Source organism: Amborella trichopoda, chromosome 7, assembly GCF_054954075.1.
Source record: "Amborella trichopoda isolate Santa Cruz 75 chromosome 7, AtrichopodaSantaCruz75HAP2 v2.0, whole genome shotgun sequence".
Lineage (NCBI taxonomy): Eukaryota > Viridiplantae > Streptophyta > Magnoliopsida > Amborellales > Amborellaceae > Amborella > Amborella trichopoda.
Genome location: NC_142342.1, coordinates 42397405 through 42415238, shown reverse-complemented (window position 1 = coordinate 42415238; position 17834 = coordinate 42397405). Strand labels below are relative to the sequence as shown.

Below are 17834 nucleotides of genomic sequence, written 5' to 3'. Positions count from 1 at the left end.
CATTTTGCTCTCTGAATGTTATTTTGCTCCCTTTCTCTCTCTTCTCTTCCTCTCTCCCCCACCTGTATAATTCATTTTGCTATTGAATGCTATCTCTCTCTCTCTCTCTCTCTATGAGCTGTTGGTTCACTTTTTCAAGTAAGGAAGTCCTCGTCAAGGTTTTCCATTTGGCAAATTTTGTTGATGTCTTTTCCATTGTTTTACATGCAAGACTTTTGCATCTGAGATACTCCATATACCAAGCACAAACTTTGGGATGCTCATAAACTTTTCGACCCGAAATACATTCAAGCTTTTGGGTTATGTCTTTTAGGACAAGTGCAATTTTCATAATTTGGAGGTTAATCTTGTGAAGTATATATACTATTGAGTCGTGGTGCTGAAAATTTCATGTTTACAATGAGTACCTCCACATACTCAAAAAGGGATTGTCAACAAAGACACCATTTATCTTTGAAAAATGGTTGACAATCGTATCAAAATAAATAAAGCCTTACCTTATAACTCTTTCAAAATTGCAATTCAAGCATTGAGAAAATATGTTATATTTTGGGTCCGGGTCTAGGTCCGGGTCTGGGTCTAGGTCCAGGTCTAGGTCCCACACTATTATATTTTTTTGGTCCAAGTCCGTATCCAGTAAATTTAGGTCCGGGTAGGTTCGAGTCAGATTGATGAATTGTCAAATTGTAACTTATATATTTGGGAAAGGTTTTTAGTCTTCCTCTAGATTTGACACCTCATAGTATTTTATTTAAAATATATTTTATTTTAAGTTCTTTATACAAATTATACGGATATGAAATTTGATATGTGTCATCATCTCAATGGGGCGTACTTAACAAAAATATTAAAACAATATTTTCGATAAAATGTAATGACCAAAATATCTTTGAATCTTTCAGGGGTATTTAGGCCATTTTATTTTATCAGGAATATTGTTTGTATATTTTTTAGAAGTTAGTTTTTAAAAAAAGGGGTGGATGCCCAAAAGTTGGAGTCAAAATGTTTTGTAGAAAAAAAATTAAAAATAAACTATTGTAGAGGCGTGACATTGTAATTAAGGTCATCTTAGCCGTCCATTCAAAATGGACGGTTGGATAGGGGGAAGTATATAAGTTCCATGGAAGTATAGAAAGCTTGCCCTATATATTTAGCTTACATGTAGCTTTTATGAATAATAGTGAATTTCTATAACAATTTTAATGTCAAATTTGTTAGTTTTTTATATTAAGAAACTCTTGGATAATTAAGACTCTAAACAATAAAAAGCAAGAAAAATCAAAGTAAAAATAAAGTAAAAGATTTTCCCGTGTTCCCTTTGAATTCAAATTCCATTTTGTCTACAGGAAATTTGTCAACCTATCTATACGAGATTGACTATTTAATATTTTACCATTTTGCACGGATATTTTGAAATTTGAATAAAAAAACATTGGCGAAATGTTAAGTAGTTCCTACCATCTTGATAAATCTTCTTTATTTTTTATTTTTTTTTGAGAAATTTGTAGACTTACATTCACACTCAAGCACAATTCTATTGTGCAAATGAAGAAAGTTTGTTAATTGTGACCACCTTATACTAAAGATAAATAGTCTCATTGGATATATGGGTAGAGTGTTAAATTGTTCATCTCTTATGGGTATTTTGATAAATTATTATATTATTATTATTGACATTTTGTTGTTGTTGTTGTTTTTAGTAATAACAGTAGCAGTAGCTGCAACAACAATAATAATAGTAATACTTCTATGGTTATTTTCGCCTTGTTTTAATGGAAGGATATAATAAAAACAAGAGTAATGATCCTATGAGACCCTCTCACACCCATGCGTGTAGGACCCCAAATGATAACCATTTAACAAAGACTATATGTTTGGTTAATTTTCATATTTAGTGGCTTAAAAAATATAAAATACAAAAGATTCAAGTTTAGTATCAAAATTTAGAAGATGCTTGTTATATTTCATATTTTATGCTCAACTTCCACTTTTTGGGAGCATATATTGCATTTTAATTTTATCCTTTTTTTATATATCATACAAATTCTAAATTTGGGGGGTTGATACTTCTCATTATCTCACATCTATTTAAAAAAAGGGGAAAAGTTTATATAGAGCCGAGGCTCTAAACAATCAAATTAGAGCCTACCTCAAAAATTTCACTGGAAGATGTTGTTTTGATGTTTAAATATCCTCAATTTGATCACCTCAACATCAAGATCCATGGACATGAGAAAAAAATAGATTTCAAGTTTTGAAAATAGCGTATTTTGTAACATATTTTTGGGCCATCAATTTTCAAAATTTTAAAGTTTTCGTAGATCTCTCAATCTACACGATTTTTTAAGCTTTAAACTTTATAAATAAAGATGAAAATATATTTAAAGGCTATAAAAAAGATTTTCAGTATTAAAACTACATTTTTCAATACTATTTGAAGGTAGGCTCTAATTTGACTGTTTAAAGCCGATGCTCTACGCAAGCCGCACCCTTAAAAAATTATAATAAAAATAATTTAAATAAATAAAATAATAAAAACCCCTATAATCTAAAATTTTAATTTTTAGTGCTATATTGGTTGTTGTATTTATTTAATTACACTTTTGTTTAAACAGGTGGATGATGGTATGTAGCATGGAACCAGGACCAGAGCATGGGTGTCTAAGAAAACTAAAATTAGATTAAAATATGTGCATCACCAAAAAGTGGCACTACTACAACTATTGTTGACAAGGTGTGGTTTGCATAAGATTGCAACCTTAAATAATCCATTTAAGGCACACTACTAAATTTTATAATAAATGTAATTTTGATATATATATTTTTAATATGTTTTGAAAATCCATTTTCATCTTTAATTATAAAATTTTAAACTCTAAAAATGGTTTTCAAATAGATCTATAAACATATGAAGATGTTGAAAATGAACGGTATAAGCCCGTGAAATAATATAAGCCCAATGGTCCAGATCGAAAGCCTTAAACGATAACCGTTTTATATTAACGGCTACAGAGTACTTCACCAAATGGGTAGAGGCCGCATCATTTGTCAAAATTGAGGGACAACATGTTGCCCGTTTCATAAAGAACAATATTATATATATGAGAAATGATCCTATAAGACTCTCCCCCACTCATGTGTGTAAGACTCCAAATGATCACCATTAAATTTGGCACTGAATCTATAAAAAAATCAATTCCACACCCATGTGATAACTTTTTAGATATCTGTGTCAATATTAATGGTGATCATTTTGGGTCCTACACACATGGGTGTGGGAGGGTCTCATAATGTCATTTCTCTTTCTCTCACTATATATATATATATATATATATATATATATATATATATATATATATATATATGATCCTATAGGACCCTCTCCCACCCATGTGTGTGTATATATATATATATATATATATATATATATATATATGATCCTGTAGAATCCTCTCCCGCCCATGTGTGTAGAGCTTCAAATGATCACCATTAAACTTGGCACGAATCTATAAAAAAGTCAAGTCCCACACCCATGTAATAACTTTTATAGAGATTCGTACCAATTTTAATGGTGATCATTTGGAGTCCTACATATATGGATGCGAGAAAGTCCAATAGGATTATTACTCATGTGAGTAAGACCCCAAATGATTACCATTAAATTTGATACAGATCTTTAGAAAAGTTATCACATGATAATGTATTTGATTTTTCTAGAGATCTATGTCAAATTTGATGGTGATCATTACTCATATGAATAAGACCCCAAATGATTGCCATTAATTTTTTTTTTTTTTTCATAATCGCTATGGTAAGGGTTAAAATGAATGATTTGAAGATCCTCTAATAACGAAAAATATAAGTTTCGTTGAGTTTTAAGACGAAGCTTTACTTTTTTTGTTTTGCTAAAATAAAATGCGACCTAAATGTGCACGGGGTAGTTGATGATGCCGTAAAGGTGGTCACGAGGGACCACGTAAATGTTGTCTATTGATCATCTAAAGATGGTTTTATTTTTGTGGATAATTCTTTTATCACGAAATTCACAGCCTAGATATCATCGAAATTGAATTGCAGGCCAAAGAACAATTAAACAGGTGAAAAGAAGAAAGGGGCATTGGGCGAACCAGTCGATGCTGCTAACTAAGACGAAATACAAAACCCTAATTTCCAGAGAGCGTATTCGCAAATGCTCTTTTCCCGGTTCTAAACCCTAGCTTACTTGGTCAGATTCTCTGTTTTCGAGCTTATCAATGGCGTTCTCATGGATCAAAGCCCTATGTTTCTAGCTGGGATTTCTTGCCTTTTGAGCTCGATTATTGTGTAAATGGCGTTATGTCGGTTCTGGAAAGCTTAGTTCTTTAGCTCAAGAATGGTGTTTTGGGATATTTTACCAGAGAGGAACCGCCGCCTTCTTGAAAACCAGGTAGCGTTGTTGTTCTCTGTGGCTTAATACCTAGTTAGCTAGATCAGAAATGTTGCTTTTCGGTTTCTAACTTAGGGGACAGAGCTCTGCACTCTGGTTTGTAAACCTTTTTTTTTGTGCAAGGAATTTGCTTTCCTGATTCTGAACCTAATTTGGTTCAATTTTCAGTTCTAAACTCAAAGCTGATATTATTGTGACAGTTGATGCCTTATCAGTTGCTGGAAATCTTCGAGATGCATGTTGTAAGCCATCACTCGAAGGTTGTTAGTAGTACTCAGGATCTTAATTTCCTTTCTTTAAAATCTCAGTTCAGACAGGCTATTCTGTGGGATTCTTTGGATCTTATATTTTTTACTTGTTCAAGCACTAATCCTTAGTTTTTTGGAACTTCAACATTGTTCCTTAGGTTTAAGATAATTGGCAAGCTTGCTTCAATTTCTTTGCTTCTTAATATTTGAGTGCTGTACGAACTTTTATTGTTTTAATCCCAATATGCACAGACCTGGAACTCTAGGATTTGAAACTATTCTAATTCATCAGTATATAGCTTCTGTTATCATTTTCCATCTTGTTAGCTTAAATCCTTTTTGCTTTTTCCTAGGAAAGATTTCGTAAACCTTTTTATTATTATTATTATTATTATTTTGTGATATACAGATCAGTGTTGATGCTGTGAATTCTGAGTGTGGACGTTGTTTTTGATGCTGTAGACTTTAAAGTTTGTGAAGATTTTTCATCTGATCAACATGTCACCGCTATTTTAAAACTTGATAATTAGCTGTGCTACTAAAGGTCCTTATAATTCTTGATGTTTTACTAGTTTTGGATTTGTCTTCTTGAAATTTGGATACATAAGTTGTCTTATAGAGGCCTTTATATCGTCGAAATAAGTAATAAAGCTTTACCAGTTCAATGAGGTTATATATTTTTTTACCAATTTCTTAAGCTACTAAAGACTTTGGCCTTTATTATAATGTAGGTGTTTAAAATGTGTTGGATTTTGAAGTGCAATGGCTTTTTGGTGCTGAAAGCCTTAACAAATGACCTTTTTGAAAAAAGAAGAGTTCAGGTTTTCTTACTTTGTTTCTGAGATCCTTTAATCCCCGCTTAAGCCATATTTGGTGAAGTAATGGTAATCAAATATTCTTTTTCAGGTTCTTTGCATTGTAAATTAGGTTTGTGAAATGTATTCTTCCTCTATTTCTCGAGGAGTGGAAGGTGGCTCCCTTGTTTGTGCTCACAAGGGTTTGGCCTCGGATCTACTTACTACTTCTTTCAAGGGAAGCCATGCCATTCGGTTAAAGGATCTGGGAAGGACTAGGGTTAGAATCCGTCAAGGTTTCCGAGTATTTGCAAAGATTGGAAAGGGGAAGAAGCATGATTACCCATGGCCTGACCCAGATCAGGTAGACCCAAATGTTAAGGGAGGTCATCTAAGTTACCTGTCCCATTTTAAGCCATTGCCAGAGAAGCCCAAGCCTGTGACTCTCCCTTTCGAGAAACCACTTGTTGATCTAGAGAAGAAGATAAATGATGTGAGTTTGTTTTCTTTTGTCATTTCTTTGAGTTGATTCCACAGCATTTGCTTTCCATTATCCATTTAAAAATAAAAGCATGTGTCCTAAGCGAAACTTTTGGTTGGAGGATTTCTTCAAAAATATTTTGTGGAGACTTCCTTAATATGGTCAAATTTGTGGGCTGTAAATATCAAGAAAGAAATGAGACTTAGGGTTTCTTGTTTATTTAGGCCCCATTTAAAACCTTGGAAAAAATTATTTCCTGTGGAATACATTTCTTGCAAAAAAACATTTCCGGTAAAATGGCTTTTTGCTGTTTGGATAGTATTTGGATGCAACCTGGAGTATACATTTCTACCTTGAAAAGAGGTTAAATGCAATGAATGTCTAGAAAGGCAGATATGGTAGAGTAGAATGAAAAGGAAATGGGTAGAGCAAGATGGAAGTGAAAGAGATTTCTATGAACATGAGATAGACAGAGAAATGAGAAACAAAAGGCAAGGATTTTAGAGAATAAGAGAGATGGTTTTTTTTTGGGGAGGGAGAGAGAGAGAGAGAGAGAGAGAGAGAGAGAGAGAGAGAGAGAGAGTAAAGGAGAAAAAGGGGAAGGGATTGCCCTTTTTTGTCCAGGCCCCAACTTTCTATATGCTCATATTAATTTTTTTATTCATTTTTGTAAGAAAATCAGATAGGGAAATTAATTTTTTTAGCTTATAAGGAGAAAAAACAATTTCTCTGTTTTGGGCACAAAATAGAGAAAAGAATTTTTGTCACAAAAATGTTTGCATGCTAGATTTTGGATCCAAACAGCAGAAATGAGCAATCTCCATAGAAAACTATTTATGGGAGTAATCATCCATAGATCCACATGGCCCCTTAATATGCTACTTTGCTTCTGCTCTAATTCCGCAAGTACATTCCATTTCCTTTTTAAAAGATGTGTCACATGGTTTAAAAGAATTTTGGTTGAAGCTTATTACATTAGATATGGTTTTCTTCTTATTCTTCTTCTTTTTTTAGGGAAAAATGGTTTCTCTAATTTGAAACCTTTTTTCTTTTTCTTTTTTTTTTTTCTTTTTTTGTAAGAGCAAAGATTGAATAGATTTGATAGAAAATGTCCATGCTTTAGAAACTCTACCAAAGCAAGTGGCATATGCTTCCAGTGCTTTTATTTTCTTTAATGGCCTGACTTCTTTCTTGTAGGTACAAAAAATGGCTGATGAAACAGGATTGGACTTCACTGATCAGATTAGTTCTTTGGAGAGCAAATATCAACAGGTAATTTTATATACTTAATGCACTTCCTTTATCTAGCAGAGAAAATGGATCTTCATTGTATTTATCTTTTCTCATATGAGCCACACTATTTAGCATATTTCATCTCCTCAATGAATCTTTAATGAGCATTTGTTTCTTAGGATGTTCTTTGGTTTTTCTCTCTTATCATGTTTTTCTCTTTGTAGAATTGCATCTTTTGGTTGCACTGCTTTTTAAATTGTTTAATTTATTTCAGTTTTGTAAATATTAAGCTAGTTTCTTAGTTTATTTTGGTAAAATCTTAAAAGTTTCTTGTGCTTGGTGCTGCATTTTATCATGGAAAAAAATGATAGAGAATATTGCACGTGCAATTTTACAAAGTTACTTTTTAACTCCTAGTTAGAATTCAAACTTCACCCTGTTTTAGATTAATAACTAGGTGGTTGTTTATGTGCTTATTATGTATTAACAGACCATAACTTTGGATCATTTATAAATTTAACTTTATAAGGCAGAGAATTCTACTTTTTTCAATGATTTTTCTATGCCGTAGTGCTTCATGCTTCTTTCTTGAGCCTCTAGGTAATATTCGTTTGCATTTGTTTGGATTTGTGATTCAATGGTTAAATGTCCAAAGCACCGCCTACTTTTTGTGGCCTTGACTTTTGTTTTCTGACATTCTTCTTATATTTATCTTGTCATATTATGGATGTATCGTAAGACATGTTTTCCTATCATCTCTGACAGTTGTACTCCTATCATCCTACTTGGCCTGATTTTGTATTTGTGGGTACCTTCCCACAATAGTTTTTATTGGCCGTTGTCCTGCACCTCAATAGTTCAGGGATGAAGCTTGAAGTCAAGGCCTCTGATTTGCTTTCTTTCCTTCTCTTATGAAAGAAGAACATGGAAATGAGCTGATGAAGAGTATGGCTGATGAAGAGTATGCTTTACTAGTTATAGCTGGGCACATGGCAATCCCTAGTCACAAAAACAGTTATCATTTGGCATTGCGAAATCTGTCTAGCAACTACAATGCTACCACTTTGGGAAATGTAGTTATATGTCTAAACGACACAGTAAATCACATAAAACCAAAACTAGGGCACATTCTGGGTTTTTCATTTATAAAACTCACCACTGTATGGATTGAGTTTACTTGCCACATTTTTTCAACTTGGAAACATGTTTTTATTTATTAGTCTATACATAGGGACTATGGTGGCCATCTTTGCGATCTGATGGTATCGAAATCAAAGAAATATTCTATTTAGCAAATATGAGGAGAAAATGATATCAACGAGACCTGTCCTTTTGTAAAGCAGAGGAAAAAACTACATTAAGCAGGTACAAAACAACTGATTCGCCTTATTTTCGGTATCCCTTTGGGGGAAATACTATATCACCATGTAGTAGTGTGACAAAACAATATAAGGACTTATGTGGCCCAGAAGCTTAAAGTTTATCTCTTATCTCTTATCTAGATAAGAGAGACGAGCTTATCTCTTATCTAGATAAGAGAGACAAGCTTAAAGTTTACAAGAGAAACCGCAGACGGACAAAATTATTATAGAATCTATCCTTTTATGTGTTTTATTTATTTCTCGAGTCCTTTTATTCACTTAGGGCCATAAGTAGTAATTTCTATAGTCTTTTACGACTTTTTATTCACTTAAATATTTTTTATAATAAATGACCATGATTAGATCTGATGGATGGTCATGATTAGATCTGATGGATGGTCATGATTAAGTCTTATCTAGGGTATTCTTACATAATGGATGTACTCAAGCATAATGAAGCATCTTAGTTATGGACGTTATTAAAAAATGTAGATCAGCAAGTGCTCCTTCTTTTATTTCTGGGTTTTTTAATATTTCTCGCCCTATATTCTTTTTTGCTAAATCCTAGCTTCAAGATACTAGGTTTGTGCCAATAACCGTTACAGCAACCCATGTCATAGATCAGCCATTGCTTCGAAGCCTTGTGAAATGTGTCAATTCCTTATATGTTTAGCAATTTGAAGACTTCGAACTCATCCAGGATGATGATTCATGAAATTGTACAAATGCTGTTCACTAGCTCTTCTCAGACTTGGTCCTCATCCTTTGCAAATCCTTTGGTTTCAATACTTCCACAATCTCCATCTAGTAATAATAGAATATAGCTTTGATGATGCAGACCCTTAGGAAATGGATAGGGAGAATGACAAGTCAAAACAGCAAAGGAAATCCTTTACTTGAAAGGGCAGCTTGCTAATAGAGTCTAGCAGATAATGAACTAATATGTACTTCCTTCTGCTTTCACACAATGTTCAAAAAGGCAAAGGCGGGCCTCCTAGGCCGGTGCCTAGATACCTAAGCGGCCCTAAGTGCAGGGGTTGGGTTGGGGGGCATATGTTGTTTTGTGTGTTTGTTTTGTGAATGTGTGTGTGCATGTGTGTAACGTGTGTGCGTGCACGTATGTGTGTGTGTGTGCGTGTGAGTCCTCGCTTGAAATTCTTAAAGATCATCCTCTTTTTTTGCTTTTGAATCTATATTTGTGAGAGAGAGGTCTCAAAGACTCAAACTTCGGGAGAATGTTCTTTTTCTTCTTCTAATATGGACAGAGAGGGACCTCGCATCAAATACTTGGAGGTCATCTTCTTCCTTTTCTTCTTCTTACATGTAAAGAGGGAGCATATGGGTCCATATGTATCTTTGTTTGGCCATGTGTGTGTGAGATAGAGAGGCCGTGCACCGGACACTTGGAGGCTATCTTCTTATTCTTCTTCTCATATGTAGAGGGAGCATATGGGCCCCACAGAGAGAGAGGGAGAGAGAGAGAGAAGCATTACACAGGCCTGATATTTGATATATTTTTTTAAAGGGGTCCCACCTAGTGCCACCCCTTTCTTTGCAAAAAGTTTGTGCTCTTCATCTATGGATGGATTCAATCTCTAGTTCTTTCATTACTTAATCTTGGATGATAGCATCTTTTTGCCATTTTAGGTTGATGCTTTATTATGTATGACTAATGCCTTTCTGTACTATCTGTCATCTGTGGAACCAGTTGGTACTTTTTATAACCGACTGGATATTGTCACTAAAGTATACAACCTAGTTGGCAAATGGGAAAGTTAGGTGATTTCTGGAGTAGCGAGTGGGAAAGTTATTTGATTTCTGGATTAACCTTTTTATTGAGATGTGAAAAAAAAATTGCATGAAAAACATGGATCCCAAACATAGGGATAGTTTGTCTATGCTGGAAAAAGGGTTTTGCTTTTAACCTTGAAGACTACTGATCTTTCAGAAAGAGAAGTAGAGAACTTTGGAGACTATTGATGCTAAAAGTTCCTTTATATTATTGTATCCCTTTCTTCTTAATAGGATATGGACCTGATGAATGTTTATTATCCTTTTGTGTTAGGCTTTGAAAGATCTTTACACACATCTGACTCCAATTCAACGGCTAAGTATTGCTCGGCATCCTAACCGGCCAACTTTTCTTGATCATGTGTTAAACATAACCGACAAGGTCTGAAGTTTTGCTTTGGCACCAAGTTCACACCCATTGTTTTGGGGAAAGTATTGCCAATAACGAAAGGAAAACCATCGTTAGTTGGTATTATCATCGTCCACTAAATGATGGTCAGTGAGGTAGAGAGAGCGGATCACAGCATTGTTGTTATGATCGGTTCCACTCTCCATCATTGTCCATAGTTTCATTGGACAGAGAGGACTCCACTGGACTGAGTATATATATTTTTTATTTATAAATATTTACCTGTTTGCGTAACATTTTTTGAGGAAGTAGGCTATATTTGAGGGAAAATGATTACTTCCATTTTTTTATGTTATATAGTGGGTGGAGCTTCATGGGGATCGTGCAGGTTATGATGATCCAGCCATTGTGTCTGGTATTGGAAGCATAGATGGCAAAAGCTACATGTTCATAGGTCATCAAAAGGGTAGGAACACAAAGGAAAACATCCACCGCAACTTTGGAATGCCCACGCCTCATGGGTATCTTGCTTGCTCCCTAGATATGCTGGTTTGTTTATTATTGTTAACTCGTGATATGTGAGTTCAGGAGATGTTTAGTCATTATTTATTATACTATTGTGGTGGTTGTGTTCGTGTCACCTCACCCCCTGAAAATAGGAAGAAGAAGAAGAAGAAGAAATGAAACAAGATGAAGAGATGAAGAGAGTTTAGGATTAGGAGAACAGAGAAAAAAAGGGAATCTGAAATAAATAATTTTCCCCTGAATTTCCTTTAAATCTTTCATTCTTCCATCGCAATTTGCATGTCCTCTCTGCATTGTCTGTGCCCTCCTCCTCTCTCACTCGCACACACACGCACACACACACACATGTATTTATGGCCCATCTCTTTCTTTCCTAAATCTCTCTCCCTTCTTATAAGAATCTCTCACTCTCTTACTCACATGTGGCTTATGCACCTTCCTTAACATTCCTTTGGGAAATCTACACTCTTGGTTTTAGGCCATGCATCACATGGTCTGCTGACTACTATAATGCAAATTGCCTAGGAGAATTTATGATATTAAGCATGCATCGAAAACATAGTGTTTCGTGCTCTATGGGTAGGTTTCCAGTGCAGGTCTTTTCCAGGATATCATCTGTCCATGCCCCAAAAGTTGAATGTCTAAGCACTAAGAGAATCTGATTTATGTTCCTGTCTTATGCACTCCTTGGTTCTGTTTGAAACTTCACCAGGTTAAAGATTATTGAAAGCCAATGACTATAACACAGGTATCGGAAGGCCTTGCGTATGATGCACTATGCTGATCACCATGGATTTCCCATCATCACATTCATTGACACACCTGGAGCTTATGCTGACATTAAATCAGAGGAGCTCGGTCAGGTATAAAATTTTGTGACTTGTAGCATATGTTAGATTTGTTTGTAGGGACTTGGGAAACTGTACTAGTCCAATGAACTGTGTGGAATAATAGGCCATGCATTTGGGACCATCTGATGAAATGGATGGGGATGAAGAGGGATTAGACCCACCATTTGGGTTATTTCGTGTTCTTGTGGGTCCCACTCACTCACCTTCACTGATCATAATGAAATTAGAGAGTGATATCCTCGTTGGACTATTGTTTTCCTGTGGTCCATTGGATTATAGTATACATTGTCTAGGGAACGGAGTAAATTATTTGTAAAATGAAAATGAAATGAAGCAAAATGATTGCATCTTATACTGTTTCTTGAATTGTATTCTATTACAGGGGGAGGCAATTGCCCATAATTTGAGGACCATGTTTGGCCTCAAAGTACCAATCGTTAGTGTTGTCATTGGGGAAGGTGGTTCTGGTGGGGCTCTTGCGATTGGCTGTTCAAATAAGATGCTTATGCTGGAGAATGCTGTCTTCTATGTAGCCAGGTACCACACTGTCTCTCACTATTTTTCAATTTTTTGTTAGGTATGTCGCAATGCACTTACATTTCAGTCCTCATAAGACATCTTTTACTAGAATCTTGAAACGAAATTAAAATTCACACTTCCCCCCCCCCTGGGCACATTTTTTCTTCTCGCATCTAACAACCTTGTTAAATTAATATGCAGCCCAGAAGCATGTGCTGCGATCTTGTGGAAGACTGCCTCAGCATCTCCTAAGGTTTGCATTTTTGCGACTCTCAAACATGTTAATTATACTTATTCTTCTACTTTTCTCACTCTCATTGTATTTCAATTTGAATGCGATTGACTTGCGGTGCAGGCAGCTGAGAGGCTTAAGATTACTTCCAGTGAACTGTGCAGGATCAAAATTGCAGATGGGATTATTCCTGTAAGTAGTTTGCTATTTCATGATTTTTGTTAATTTTGATGTACTGTAGTTAGTATTATTTTATCAGATTACTAAAAATTTTCTTATAGTATTTCAAGTTCTTTGCTGATAATTACAGGAACCTCTTGGTGGAGCACATACTGACCCAGACTGGACTTCCCAGCAGATAAAGATTGCTGTCATGGAGGCCATGGATGTAAGTGTGTAGTGTTTTAAATATGAATGAGTGTTTTGTGGGGTCAAGATGTTATACGCCACACCTCAAATCTCACCGGAAAATGTAGTTCCAGCAACGAAAAACCTGCAAATTGATCCTCTCGACCTGGACAATCATGGATTTGAAAAAAAATTGCATTTCAAGGCCCAAAATGGTCTATCTTGTAACACGTTTTTGGACCATACATTTCAAATGTTCATGAATCCCCAGATCTGCACTATTTTTAGATTTTCAAATTCCATTAGTCAGAGGCAGAAAAGAGATTTGCATGCCATCCCAAGCATTCCCAGCACGAGAGCTGCATTTTCCCCCTGGATTGGAGATCCGGCTTTACCAAATATCCTGAAGTCTGCAACCCTATGAAAACTGCAGCCTGTAAATAGTCTGATATGATTTGCTAGATTTGTTTTCATTAGAATAGGCTGCTAAATTTTCAACCCTCAATTCAATTTTGGGGCCCTCGACCTAAATTAGTCCTGAAAACTAGTGGAGTTTGGGTTCATGAACCCACCTGGTCATTTTATCAGTAAAAAACGATTTATCCAGAAATTCAAGTTTTGTGGAAAAATCACTGCAAATATGCTTTGTGATTAAACCCATTAATCTGACCTGTATCTTTCATTCTGAAATGCAACAGTGTAACCAAGATTAAGAGAGGTATTCCTTATGAATTCTATAGAAACTGATTTTGTTTTGAACTAAGCATCTTGTGAAAATCTGCATAAATTCGGGGACCTGTTGAAATTGAAGTTCCAATGGAAAACAAAGAACACCCCTTGAATTTAACAGCATCCAAATTTTGCGGGAATTTCATTTTTTCTTTTCTAATAAAGGAAGATGTTTTTGAGATTTCGCTTGAAATTCAGCAAAAGCAATTTCGAGTTAAATTTCACTGGTATCGGGCCTACTAATCTGAATTCAAATTTCAATTTTGACTGCAGGAGCTCACGCAAATGGACGCAGATACCCTTCTAAAACATAGGTATCAGAAGTTCCGAGTGATTGGTGGCTTCCAAGAAGGTATCCCTATAGACCCAGAGCGAAAGCGAAACATGAAAAAATCAGACCCGGTTCTCCTTTCTACCCTAGATCAAGAAGTTGAAGAGCTAAAGGAGAAGCTTCAAGAAGCCAAGAAACCTCTAGAAGTTTTCACCAACCTCAAGCAAAAGGTTGACAAAGAGATAGAAGAAGCCTTGGAGTCTCTAGGGCTCAAGAGCAAAATTGAAGATCTCCGCCAAGAGTTGGCAGAATCTGGCAGTCCATCTGACCCCAGTGTAAAGGCCAAGCTCGAGGAGCTAACCCAGGAGGTCATCCAGTGTTTGCCAGAGGAGTTAAAACAGAAAGTGGAGGCGTTAACCAGAGTTACGAAAGTGTTACCCAGAGTTAAGAAAGTGTTGGATGAGAGAGCCGAGGCTGAGAGGATTAAGAAGGAAGTTAACCAGGTGTTTGGCCAAGAAGAGGCTAAGGAGAAGATTATTATATTGAAGGAGGCGAGGGAGAAGGGGGAGCAGCTTCAAGAAGCCAAGAAACCTCTAGTAAATTTCACCAAGCTCAAGCAAGAGGTTGACAAAGAGATAGAAGAGGCCTTAGAGTCTCTAGGGCTCAATGGCAGATTCAAAGATCTCCGCAAAGAGTTGGCCGAATCTGGCAGTCCACCTGACCCCGGTGTAAAGGCCAAGCTCGGGGAGCTAATCCAGGAGGTCGACCAGTGTTTGCCGAAGGAGTTAAAACAGAAAGTGAAGGCGTTAACCATACTTGAAAAAGAATTGGACAAGAGAACCAAGGCTGAGAGGATTAAGAAGGAAATTAACCAGGTGTTTGGCCGAGAAGAGGTTAAGGAGAAGATTATTGCACTGAAGGAGGCGAGGCAAAAGGGGGAACAGTTGGATCCAGATCGGACAGTCGAGATTGAAAATTTGAAGAAGGGTTTGGTGGAGGTTTTGGGGTCACTTAATGTGGCGGTTGTACCACCAAATTTGGGGAAGGTGGTGGTGGAGATAGGCAAAGAGATTAAGAAGGCAGCAGGTTTGGCAGGGGTTGGGGGTAAACTAGCAGAGCTTAAGATGGAGTTGAGCAAAGGGGAAGGTGCTGATAAAAATAAAGCGAAGGAGTTGGTGTTGGAAATTAGGAGAGAGATAACGAAGGCCCTAGATTTGGAAGCAATTAGAGAGAAGGCGGGGAAGGCAATTGGAGAGAAGGCGGGGAAAGCTGTGGAGGTGTTGGTGGAGGAGCCAATTGGGGATAATGGGGAGTCTGTGGATGAAGAAGCAACCAGTGTATCATCGGCTGAGATAACGAAGGCCCTAGAATTGAAGTCCATTAGAGAGAAGGCGAGGAAAGATGTGGTGGTTTTGGTGGAGGAGCCAGTTGTGGATAATGGGGAGTCAGTGGACGAAGAAGCGGCCAGTGTATCATCGGCTGAGGTCGAACTTGGGTTGAGCAATGGATATGGTAATTGATAAGTGTTGAGATGATCGTTGTTTCCCCAACAATTTTGGTTTTTGATTTTCCTTTGGACTCTCTCTTGAGAGTTCTGTTTTTATATCTCAGTTTCTTCTTTTCCTTATCTCTCTCTAGTTCGTTTTGCTTTGAAGTTTTAACACTCGTGTCTTTCTCTTCTTTGGTCATTGTCTTTTCCTGTATTCTCATTCCCAACCCATTTCTTTCAATTTTCTTATCCTTTCATTTTCCCATCTGTCCCCTTTTCTCTTCTTTTCCAGTATTGACTTGTGATGAATCTGGTTACTTATGTTGGTTATTATTGTTATTGCAATTACCATGTAAAACGCATGAACTATGGTTTTTTCTTCAATTTTTTAAATATATTCTTTGGTAATAATTGGAACTTGGATTTTCTTAGTTAGGAGGGAGATTGTGTTTTTATTTTGGTTTTGGCTTTGTGTCAGTTGGACAGGGAATTATCCAATGAAAATAGATGGGAATGGATAGAGTGGGACCAACGTGACCAGGACATAACGACAATGGTTCACTTTCTGTTGTCGATCACCTTGGCCGGTTTCTTGAATGGTGATGATCCCACTGGATTCCCATTTTTCTTTGTAGCTCAATTTCTTTTATGGAAAATTTGTATAAACTGCTTTAGAAATCGAGTTTTGTGCATTAACAATGAAAAACTCGTCTTTAGAACAATGACATAAGTATGAGGGAAAGATTTATATTTGAAATTATGAGGGAATTATTTCTATTTGAAATTATGGGCTCGGCTTTAGAACAATGACATAAGTATTTTCAAGGAAAAAATGATGTTTAGCATTCAACCCGAAAAATAATGGAAAAAGATTATATAAGGCCAGCAAATTTAAAATGTAGAATTAAAGTACACCTCAAAAGTTCATCATAAAAGGTTGTTTTGACGTTGGAAAATCCTCTAATTGATTATTTAAACATCAAGATGTATGATTAAGAAAGGAAAAAAAGGATTTTGAATCTTAAAAATAGTATATATTACAACACTCAGATGTATGATTATGGAAGGAAAAAAAGGATTTTGAATCTTAAAAATAGTATATATTACAATACATTATTTGAACTATCTGTCTGACCATTTTCAATTGTGTATAGGTATATTAGATTGAAATTATTTTTGGAGTTTCAAATTGTATAACTAGTGATAACAATAGATTATAAAGCCGTCTAAGAATTATTTACACCAAACTTATATTTATGACAAAATTTAGAGGTATGCCGTAATTGGATTGTTTAATGTTGCAACCTTCTACAACCCACACCCAAAAAAAAAAATGGATTTCTAAATATTAGGACCTCTGCCAAAATTAGACGGTCTTGATTTAATCTTGGAACATTGTTTTATTTGGTGAATCTCATTGCTTTTATTAAAATTCTAACAATATTCCTAAGTTTTCATTTTGGAGTATTTGTCAAAAAAACAAAAAAAAGGGGGATTTCACCCGTTGGAGACCGTGCTCCTAGCATAGAACATTAGAGCCTTCAAATGAAGCAGAGTTGCAAGCTGTGCTTCAAGATTTAAAGTTTGACGAAAGATTTAAACAAACCTATTATTGTGGAAGGGTACTCATTGAATATTATTAGTTGGGTGCAAAAGAAAGCTCGATTTCTTAGGAGATTTAATGAGCAGCTCGATTTCCTAGGAGATTTAATGAGCTGATGCGAGAATTGTTTGATGTTTGTAAAAACACGGTGTGTTCTTTTACACACGTCTATAGAGAATGTAACATAGAGGCTCACCAGTTAGCTAAAGCTAGGATGAGTTCAGTAGAATTAGTGGTTGTGTAAGTTTTGTGGCTTTTGTTTTTTATTTTTTAAAGTGTGGTTGTAATTTTGTTAGTTGATCTTTGATGGTATGTAGTTTGTAAAGGTTTGAATGAATAAAGTGTGAACTTTCTTCAAAAAAAGAGACTTAATCCATGTTAAATAGTACAGGGACGGATGTAATGGTTAAGTTATAATAGTATGAAATAAAATAGGAAAATGGTTTGATGGGCAGAAACCCTATCAAAATAAGCAAAGCCTCACATCATAACTCATCAAAAATTACAATTCAAGCACTAGAAAACCTTTACATTCGATCATCTTGGCTTGAACATTATGGTTGTGAAAAAAAAAAAAAAAAAGA

The 17834-nt window shown here is 35.7% G+C and overlaps 1 protein-coding gene across 3 annotated transcripts; it reads left to right on the top strand.

Annotated features, from left to right (window-relative positions):
• Window positions 1–4087: 4087 nt before the first annotated feature.
• LOC18423058 (acetyl-coenzyme A carboxylase carboxyl transferase subunit alpha, chloroplastic) lies at window positions 4088–16431 on the top strand. Of its 3 annotated transcripts, none has more exons than XM_011626948.3 (13): window positions 4088–4426; window positions 4627–4686; window positions 5581–5961; window positions 7147–7221; window positions 10609–10716; window positions 11044–11204; window positions 11957–12071; window positions 12442–12596; window positions 12780–12831; window positions 12934–13002; window positions 13121–13198; window positions 14161–15670; window positions 16126–16431. In XM_011626948.3, exons 3-13 carry the CDS (start codon window positions 5611–5613, stop codon window positions 16146–16148), a joined length of 2697 nt encoding a protein of 898 aa, XP_011625250.1. In that variant the 5' UTR covers window positions 4088–4426; window positions 4627–4686; window positions 5581–5610; the 3' UTR covers window positions 16149–16431. The 3 variants fall into 3 exon arrangements, with proteins under 3 accessions (XP_011625250.1, XP_020525388.1, XP_006827697.1); XM_020669729.2 differs by having other exon boundaries at window positions 4595–4686; XM_006827634.4 differs by lacking the exon at window positions 4627–4686.
• The last annotated feature ends 1403 nt before the right edge of the window (window positions 16432–17834 follow it).

Coding starts and splice junctions, on each gene's coding strand:
- LOC18423058 (XM_006827634.4), top strand. CDS start 5,611: ATGTATTCTTCCTCTATTTCTCGAGGAGTGGAAGGTGGCTCCCTTGTT. Junction 11,205..11,956: donor GGAATGCCCACGCCTCATGG/GTATCTTGCTTG, acceptor ACTATAACACAG/GTATCGGAAGGCCTTGCGTA. Junction 12,597..12,779: donor GCTGTCTTCTATGTAGCCAG/GTACCACACTGT, acceptor ATTAATATGCAG/CCCAGAAGCATGTGCTGCGA.